The sequence below is a fragment of the Letharia columbiana genome (assembly GCF_014066305.1).
Source record: "Letharia columbiana isolate WasteWater2 chromosome Unknown Sc0000008_s0, whole genome shotgun sequence".
Lineage (NCBI taxonomy): Eukaryota > Fungi > Ascomycota > Lecanoromycetes > Lecanorales > Parmeliaceae > Letharia > Letharia columbiana.
In genome coordinates this window covers 94403-105502 of record NW_023501044.1, presented here as the reverse complement: position 1 = coordinate 105502, position 11100 = coordinate 94403, and the positions used below count along the sequence as shown (strand labels likewise).

The window sequence follows — 11100 nt, the reverse complement described above, 5'->3', positions numbered from 1 at the left end:
GATAAAGAGTTTAACTTATATATTATAAGACTAATCCTCTTTAAGCTTAAAAGCCTTAAATCTAAAGAGAATCTTCTCGCCCTTTATACTTCTTTTTCTTAGATACTTCTTTACTAATCTCTTAATAGTTAAATTTAAAGACTCGGCTTTAAAACGTTATCGACTACGTACTACTTTAAGAAATTATTCAACTTTACTCTCTTCTCTATAAGACCTTTAACGAAGAATATCTTAGAAGTTAATTTTAAATACTTATTAATATATATCTAGATATTTATCTAAAGTATTTTAAGTATAATAGCGATTAAACTATAATTATTAATATAATTTACGATATAGTATATCTCTTACTAACCCGCCTATAGATATATTAGCAATAAGATCGAAATAATCGTAAAAATAAAGTGGCGAATCAAGGCTAAGTCTAGCCTTTTGGCTTAAGACGGCCATAATGCTTCTTAACATATAGAGGGTCGAGAGACCCTAAATTCCTCCTCCATCTGGGCATCGTCAGCGCTTTCGTTAGAAAAATGAGTCATAACTCTATATACCTAGGGAAAGCAACCGGAACGGTCTATGAAGGTCAGCCATGTTCGCAAGTCTCCTCAATCAAAGACTGGGTATTGGAGTTATGAAGAAGTGGTCAACCCTTAGCCTTGGGCGGCCTCGCTCTACCACACGGGCTAGATCTACACGGTGCTACCTTGAATTACTTTTAGCGCGGGGCTTCCTTGCCAAGCCGAATAATTAGCTCACGCTTGACCAGATGAAGGTACCTCGCCCAGACGAAAATAAACTGCAGACGGGCGCAATTCTGACGTTGAATAAATCTTCAACGGTTCAATATACGCTTTTAATTTTGGTTAGGAATTTATATAACCAGTCAATTAGAGTAATTTGTAGCGGGCCCTGAGTGCAGTTTATTTTTGTCTGGGCGAGGGTACTTGTATCAGTATCCAAAATTAAATAGATCGAGAGAGCTAGTTCTAGCACGTTCTAGCAACCCGCTCCATTCTGGCAACCCCGCCCTCTGGCATTCACGGTCCCGGCTTTTACTATCTTGCTTTCCGCGATGCAGCCTTTCACTGCGCTTCATAGGACTGTCTCTGCCAGTGCTAGCTTCATCCTCCTACTATTTATATATTGGAATTTTCATGTAACCGACGGTTAAAATAGGAGCCGTTTTTCTTCGGGCTCGAATGCATGCCCACTTCTTTTCCCCATCTTTCTACTTCTATCCATCCTACTTCTACTCTTTACTACTTCTTCCCCCACTCAACTATAGAATAGATATATCAAAGTGCAATAGAACCTTTAATATATTATTAAGCGCAACTAGCCGGTTAAAAAGAATTTTTAACAATCAGCTTACTTCGAGGATACCCCTATTAAGAGAGTAGATATTAATATTATATCTCGGCTTCCTTAACGTCGCTATCGTATAGTATTATTTATATTATTAAATATATACGATATAATATTAAATTTCTTAAACTTATATATCTTTCGAAGTCTTAATTAAATTAAATTTCTTATTCGATAAATTCTTTAAGTTTAAGTTATATAAAATCTTATAAATAATATAATTAAAGTCTTTAAATAGTAGATTAATAGATAATGAGTATAAGGCTTTCTAAGCTTAAGTTAGCTTAAAGGTCGATATATCGAATTTATATATATAATCTCTATTATATTAAAAGACTATTATTTATAATTAGTTAATCGATAAGTATAATAGCTTTTATTTCTACGAATAATTAATATAACGTCTACGTAAGATAATCGCGCTAGCTAATCTACTTTTTTTATTAAATTTAATTTTCTTCTAGTAAACTACTATGCTTTTGCTTTTGCTTTTACTACGTAAGATATTTTCTATCTTTTCTATTAAGTTAACAATATTCTTAGTAGAGAATAGACGAGAGAATATATTAAAGACGAGTATTAGTATATCTCTAAACTTCCTACTCCACTTTTAAATTACTTTATCTTATCTTCCTCGCACTTCTATACTTCATTTTTAAATCGTCCCTCGAGTTTCATTTTTAAAACCCTCCTCTTAAAACAAAGTTCCACTTTTAATCTCCTTTCTTACGCTTCGATTCTAGTATTAAGAGAGTAAGAATATCCTCGAATTTAATATATTTATCTCTAGAAGTCTATACACTCTAAGATAGTATAATAATTTAAAGATTATATAAACTTTAAAAGTAAGTATATTTAAAACGTTTATAAAATCGAAGGCTATATAATTTAAATATAAATTTAAATATTATTATAGAATTAGAATATATAATATTAGAAAGTTTAATATATTTAAAACTTTAGTATTATCTTATTATTCTAGATAATATAATAATATATAATAGAAAGTATACTCTCGAAGAATATATATTCTTCGAGTTAATATACTATCTTAGAATATAGTCTTATAAAGATAAATCTAGAAAAGAATAAGATATTCTTACTTTCTTAGCGCTAGAGCTTTTTAAGTTATTAAAGTATCGAGATAAAAAAAATATAGAATAATTACTCTAATAGATATAATAAATTTATAAGACTAGATAAATAATAATTAGTCTAAAACTTTATAAGATATACTAATTTTATTAGATATATAGACTCTATAAACGGTCGCTATATAATTCTTAAAATATATTATATTATTAAGTATAACTATCGTATATTTAAGATAAGAGAAAGAATAGAGTTCGCGGGGTCGAAAAGGGTGACGGCGGTCGAAATATCGCTATAATAAATATTTATTATTAAGATTATAAAGTCGCTTCTTTAAAGATAGATCGATATTATCGAGATAGTAAAGATATTAATAGAATTTATATCTTATAGAAAAGAGATAAAAGATTAAAAAGTTTGACTTAGACTCGAACTTAACGGCGTTTAAAAAACGTTCTATATTATTAAGACTATTTTCTCTCGTCTAACTTCTTTATATTTAATAAACTTTACGAAATACTTTCTTCTATCGAATATAGAGCGATATTATATTATCGATAATAAAGATATATTAATCTATATCGCTTTTAATACTACGAGTTAATAGCGAGTTAAAGAAGATCTTAACGATATATAATCGTTCTATAAACGCGTATTAAACGCGTTTTAAGATATAAAGAATAGAATTAAATAACTTTATATCTTTCTTAAATTACGCTTATATATCTTATATAAAAACGATAATATTATATTCTTTTTAGATCTACTTTATAAGTTTTTACTTTCGCGCTTTAATCTTTCGATTTATAATTTATTTAATTTTCTTATATTAATTATAAATAGCTTATTTCTCTATATAATAGATAAATATAAATTAATAATAAATACGTTAGAATAGTTTATCTCGACGATCGCGAAGCTTCTAAATATCTTTCTTCTAGCGAATACTTATATTTTACGCCTTAATTAGCTCTTTAGATTATTGAGAGTTAATCTATTAATTTATTTAATTAGCTGCTTAAATTAATCTTATTTAAGACGCTATATCTCTATATATAATTTAGATATTATATTAAATTATATAAGATAGATAGTTACGCTAAAAGATAGCTAAATTAATATAATTTATAATTAGATTATAAACGATCTTATTAAAATTAAAATTATCTAATAAATAATTATATTAATCTAAACTCCGTAAAATTAAAAACCTTCGAACTTACTATTAATAATATTTTTTATTATTTATCGAAGATAATAAATTATAAAGATCTATACGAAGCTAGTCTCTTCTTTTAATTATTTAATTTACTCGTAATACTTATTATAGAAAAGCGCGATATTAGCCGCGATAATATAACTTCTAAAGAATTATATAAATATATAAAATAACGATATATTTAATATATTCTCTTTTTATAAAATTAATTAATAGTTTAATTTCTTTAAAATGTTAAGAGTTAGAATTATCTTAGAATTTATATTTAAAAAAAGATAAGCGTTATCGTCGTAGATAAGATCGATAATATAAGATATAATATAAAAGAGAGAATTAGTATCGATAAAGAATATATAGATTTTTCTATATATCTATTAGATTAATAAACTCGAATTTCTTAATAATTACTTATAATTTCTTATACTTCTTATAAGACTTAATTTAAATAAACTTTAATTATAAGATAAGCGCTATTTCTTCGATAATCTTATCGCGCTAGATAAATAAACCTAAATCGCGATAAATAATTTCGAGAAGAGCTTTAAATTAAGATTTAGTAAATATCGCGATTAGTAGAATCGTTATTAGCTAAACTCATTATCGTTTATAAGAGAAGATATTAATATTTATTACTTAATAGTAACGTAGTAACTCTATAAAATTAATCGTATTTAAGAGAGACTTATTAATTTCGCTATTATCTAATCTATATTCTTTTATTAATAAATCGTTAATAAATTATTTTAATATTACTTATATATATAGAAACATTAATCTATATATCTCGATTTATATTATAAATTTACTTTAAGATTAATAAATTAATTTATTAATTCTTTTATTTAATATAGAGTTAACTTAGTTAATACTAATAAATTTTAATTAAACTAATTTTCTTAATAGAGTAATAATTATATATTTAATAAAAGAAATTCTTAATTTAATTTTTTATTAATTATTTTAGAGTGTAATAGAAATTAATATCGATAATATCGTAATATCTAGAGATTAAGAATTAATAATCTAAATAAAATAATTATAAATTCTATATTAGAGATAACTTACTCTCTTTATAAATCTTCGAGATAATTAATATAAGAGTTAATGATATTAATATAAAGAGTCGTTAATCGATAGTATTTATTAACCTTCTTATATCGTATATTATAGTATTCTCGAGCTAAAAGCTAATTTCTCATAAAGATAGAGGAGTAAGATAAGTTTATATCTTATCGTTAAGTATATAATAATATTTTATAATAAGCTATAGCGAATAATAGTAAGAAGGCTTATCTATATATAAAAGAAGGAGATATAAGTTCTTAAGAATAGAAATAAATAGAGGAAAGTAAGTTGAATAGAGAGGAACGTAGAGAGAAAGATAGAAGGAAGGAGTAGGGCTATTTTTATGGTCACCTGAAACGGCCGAGGGTCCCAGTATCCTCTTTCTCTCTCCCTCTTCTCCCTCTTTCCCTCCTCACCTCTATATCTCACGTATTAAGAATTTTATAAGCGACCTATGATAAAGTAATAAAGATGATTAAGGAGATATAGAAACGACTTAACTCGATACGATTACTAGTACGCAAGCCTATATACAGCCGTTAAGAGATTGAAAGGGAGAGTAAGAGAGTGTATTAGACGTTCAGGCAGCGTAGCGCTTAAATAGGGGACCCTGGTGCAAAAGGTGCTTAAAACGGCGTTTAAGTATGCCGAAAATGGCGACCTTTTTACCCGAATCCAGGTTAAGTAAAGAATAAACTTTATTATCTTTTCTATAGTATTAAGTAAAGCTATTAATTAATATTCTTTAGAAATCGAGTAGTTTTTATTTAACTTTAAAAGAATAATTATTATTAATATTCTAAAGTGCTTTAAATAATAGCCGTTTATTATATATATATTAAATATTCTATATAGATAAAAAAATAACGACTTTAAAATCTTCTTAAGAATTAGATTAAAGATCGCGTTTTCCCTCGAGACTCTCTTTAATAATACTTATATTATAATCTTTCTTATCTTATTTATAATAATTATATTTATTAAATAGATTTATAGATATATTATATTAATATTAATATTATCTAACTTTATCTATATCGATAATAAAAAGAACGTTCTTATAAGAAGATCTACCTTCGAGTTTAATTTATTATATTCTTATTTATCTTTATTAAATAGCGAAGAAAGATATATCTATATTATAAGTTATTTTCTAACTTACTTAATCTTTTTCTATATTATTTATAATAACTTATATATCTCTATTATAAACTCTCTAAACGCCTTTCTAATAATTCTCTTAATTAGATTATTTTTAAAGTTCTTAGCGACTTTATACTTATTCTATACTTTCTTTAAAAGCATTATTCTTTAACTTTTTTTTAGCGATTTATAATACTTTTATACTTTCTTATATTTTAATATAAATTCTAATCTAGATTATAGCGATAATCTAATAATTAAAGTAGATTTCTTTATAGTAGTTTAAATAGAGTTAATAATAGTCGCTATTTAATAATCGATATCATCGTTAATAAGATTTCTATTATTTTTTAGAGAATTAATTAAATACTCTTTCGATATTATAGCTCTAGCGAGTATCTCTCTTAGAATCTCGATATCTAGTTTATTAAAGTTTTAGTATATTATTAATATTAACTCTATTACGACTAGCTTAAGCTTTATAAAAATTAAAAGATAATTAAATTTACTTTTTAAATTATTTTCGATATTATAATTAATAATATTTATTATTAATACTAGAATAATAAATAGTAGATCTATTATTATTTAATAGTTTTCTTTATATATTATTATTTCTATTAGTAATACTTATTTTATAATAAATTCTTTCGTTATAAGTATTAATTCTTCTACTCTCTTATTAATATAAGTATTTAATTTCTCTTATATCGTATAGTAAAGATTAAAGTCGTCTAATATAATTTATTTATTATTTTTAAACTTTATAAGCGTCTTATATAGTTCGTTAAGTTCATCTATTTATTAATTATCGAGGTTATAAATATTATATATATATATAATTCTATTATTTTTAAACTTAATATTAAGAGTATAGAGGTTTAATAAATAATATAATAAATATTATTACTTTAATAATATTCTCTTATTAATATAGAAATATATTTATATATTATTATAATAAAGATAGATTAAGTTAAATCTATTCTTTAGAGAATAATATAATATATTTATATTAATATTTCTTTAAAGCTTCTAAATTACTACTATATTAATATTATAAATCTTTTTATTATCGAAGAGTTCTATTATAATTATTTTAAATTTTCTTATATTATATTATAATATTAATAGCTAATTAGAATATATTACTATTTCTTAATATTATTATTAATATTACTTACTCGCTTCGCCTAGTTTATAAAGTTTATATCTTCTTTTTAAGTATTCTCCTTTTCTTAATTATCGATAAATCGAATATATCTCTTTTTATTCCTATTAACGAAGATCGTAATTCTCTTATTACTACTCTTTTAACTTAGAGACTATCTATTATTCTTAAAATTATTAATTTCTCTTATCGCTATATCGTTTTTATATTATTTAGCTTTATCTATTACTTTAGAGAATAATCTATTTCTAAGCGAGATTCTTATTAATAATATAGAAGTATATCTTCTTTTATTTAATTAAAGATTTAATATAGTAGTTCTTTTAAGATTTAGCTCTCTAATTTCTCTTCTATTAACTATTCTATCTCTATCTACTAGTCTATTATATATAAATACTAGCCTTAAAAAAAATTCTTATTTCGCTTATAATTAAATATATTCTAAAAGTAATTACTTAATTAATCGCTTATTTAATAGCTAGTCGATACTTTCTTTATTATTATAAATCGTAAAAGAGTCTATTATCTCGCCATTCTTATTCTTACTATCTCTCTCTTCTTTATTATATATATCTTATTTTAAGTCTTATATAGTCTCTCGCAAATCGAGTATTTATAAGTATCGACTATATATTCTTTATAATAATACTTCTCTAAGCATTTCCCGTATATTAAGTAATTCTTTTTAAGATATATAATTAATAGATAATTATATTTTCAGTATACGAAGTATTACTTTAATTTATACTATTTATTATAGATATAATAGTTATATAATTTTAAATCGATAACTAGATCTTCTTTTAATACTCTATTTTCTTTCTCTAGAGATATTAATTTAATAATCAATAAACTCTTATTATAACTCTTTTTATTCGCGTTAAATTAGTTTAGTTATATTATATTAAGACTTAGTATATTAATATTCTTATTTTAAACTCTTTTAATTATTATAGTTATATCTTTAATATTAAATATATTAATTCTTACTTTATAAAGTAGAAGATTATATATTTTAATAATTACTCTTATACTATTACTTATCTTTAAAGTTTAATCTTTACTTTTTCTTAATTTATTTATCTTCTTCTTATTTATAATTATAATATATATATTATTACTTATTAGTCTTCTAGTCGTTTTAATAGATTTTCTTATAATATTTATACTTTTTATATATTTATTAATTATTATAATTATCTCGCTCGATATCTTTCTCTTTAATACTTTATTTATTATCTTATCTTATAACTTTATAATAATCTTATTTAGCTTATTATATAATACTTAATCTTATTTTAATATTATTAATAATATAATAGAAATTTCTTTAATAGTAGAGAAGAATATTAAGAATTAGCTTAGTACGCTAATATAGCTAATTATTAATATATTACTTCTTAGACTAACTATCTAATACTTAATATATATAATCTTTTTCTCTATATTATTATCTCGATTACTTAAATTAATAGCTAGTTTATATATTTTATTTAAAATTATCTAGATTTTAAATTTATTATTTACTCTTTTTATAAATATTATTATCGTTTTAAAGATAGTAACTACTTTATTTATTAATAGTTTCTAGTCTTTATCTATTATTTTTAATATAATATTTATCGATAACTTTAATATAAATACGTGCTTCTTAAAATCGTAATTACTATAATCTTATTAGGACTAGCTAATTTTATTTAGTATAATTATAGGAGTATAGACGTCCCCTAAAGTTAATTGAAGAGGTACTGGCCTTACTGAGTGTTTTGAATACGTATATCTACTTTCTATAGCTCAATAATATAGCATGAGCGTTGTGCGAAAGTTTTGGTGATCGTGCGGACCACAAGATAGGGATGAGGAGGTGTTGATTCGTGCATCAGTTAGTGCTAGAGCACAATGAGGGAAGCTCGGAGTTTTCCGCTGCCCGGCATAACATCACGATGATAAACTCCAGCAGGCTGGGGTGGCATGTACTCCAAGAGCGGTTGGACTGATTGCCTTGCGTTGCAATTCGAAACCAACACTAAACTAATGATCAATGGTGAAGCTGAGCACTCGAGGAATTATCATTATTGAAAAGTGTGCGAAATAGCCTCTGTAAACGGAAAGTATGGGTCCCACCACGAGGTCTTCCTTCTTCCTTAGGAGCTCAGCCCCCTATTTTGGTGCCAAGGCGCTACTGACGCCTTATGGCAGTGGGACCAGTTCATGCAGCACAAAAACGTCCTTCAACGAACATGCATATACCCGCATGTCTTCAAGACAGATCCCATCGTATGCCTCTTATAGCTGCTTCTTTTCAACGTGTACCTGTTAATAAACCTTTTCTCCGGTCCGGCTCCAACTCAAGTGGGCAAAGCCGCGCATTCCAGCATAGGTAGCTCTAAGCTTGATCGGGGTTCCCACCTCTCTAACTTTTATCAGGTAAGACTAGCCATACATATGACTTGAATCTACTGGCTTGATCTTGATGCTAAGAGACTCTAGTCTAGTACTTCAAGCTTGGTTGTGGATGCACAATCTGAAAAAGGAACCACAGACAGATTTACCCACAACATCGCCTTACAGCGGTGGGTTTCAGTTGAAGTAGCAAGCATGGTAACTTAGCGTTGTGGTGCGTATGAAGTAGGAAGAGAAGCTAATTCAATGGCAAGTCAACATCAAGGGTTCGCTGACAGCTTCTGCAAATAGAACACATCCATTCCTTCCTCATCTCAGCAGACATTTCTGCCGCTCCCCACTATGGCCAATGCGCACCGCGGCGGGCCTGACAGCCATTCCAATGCTCAGGACATCTGGCTACCTCACCTAGCAGCTACCCCGATGGTCAATTTCCCCGAAATATCGGTTGATGATTGGAACGCTGCAGATACTGCTCAGCGCCTAATAGAGCTTGATGATGAAGCCAGAGCACATACAACCCCAGAAGAGTATTCGGAGTCAAATTCTAGACTTGTTAATGTCTGGGCTCAACACGAAGAAAGGACCCTCGCGCGGTACCGCGCTTTGCACAATCGAAACGATTCAGATGTCAGTCGAGAAAGCACAAACATGCGGACTCGCCCCTTGGACAGCCAGTATGGTTCGGATGGAAATCAGTACAACCCGTATGCGCCGCATACCTCCGAGGAATATATGTTGCAAGAGATAGAAGCTGGGCGGATGGATCCAGAGATGATGGATATACCTCGAGATCCATTGATTCCTGCACAGTCGCCGTTGTCTGAAAACGGCCCTGGTCCACCATTAGCTCATGTTCATGCCGGCAGCCATGCATCGTGGATGGCGCCGGGTCCTCGCCCCCGTGTCAGGCAAGGTCTGAATCGTCCAGGAGTAAATGCCGATCTACCAGCTGCACATGAAGCGTCATGGTTCCAGCATCCTTACGATGGCAGTACGGCCGCCGAGGATCTAGGCGAAGAAGAATACCATGATGACTATCCTGCTATGCTCCCATACCTCGATGTCGGAGAATCCCCAGCCGGCTCACATAGCTCATATGGTACCGCTCCTGACCCTGTCTTCCCTAACCTGGAAAGCCCTTTTGGCATTCAGGGCCCCCCTACCTCATCGCTGGATCCGCCAAGTCTAAACGGGGTTTTTGCATTGGGAGTCCCACGACAGACACGTCCAGCATCAACTGGAAGAGAGAGGAAGCGACTGGCGAAGCCTTCACTAATGGTGAAGCTCGAGACAGATCCTGCGCAGAAAAAGTCGCAAGCCCCTGTATCAATCAGAAGAGGCAGATCTGATGCGTCTTCGTCAAGCGAATCATCCTCCGTCGTTGCCCAGACCACTCAGAATTCGCGTCCCTTCAACCTAAGGTCTCGAGGATCTATGGGTATGAGCTCAACAAATGCTAGGACTCGTGCTGGTTGGGAACCCCAAGCCGTACGGAGACTGACACGAAGAGCGGAAGCAATTCAGAGCCCACATCGAAAGAGGAGGCGTGACGCCGTATCACCTCAAGATGTCAGTACAGAAGAAACTACACTGACTGCGGGCCTACCACAAGGCAAGCAATAACACATATCAGCCCAGC

The 11100-nt window shown here is 28.7% G+C and overlaps 1 protein-coding gene across 1 annotated transcript; it reads left to right on the top strand.

Annotated features, from left to right (window-relative positions):
* Positions 1–9800: 9800 nt before the first annotated feature.
* Positions 9801–11084, top strand: HO173_003383 (uncharacterized protein; the record flags this gene model as incomplete). The annotated part of the gene is made up of 1 exon (XM_037305310.1): positions 9801–11084. The coding sequence occupies one exon, from the start codon at positions 9801–9803 to the stop codon at positions 11082–11084; it is 1284 nt and encodes a 427-aa protein (XP_037167718.1).
* Positions 11085–11100: the final 16 nt, after the last annotated feature.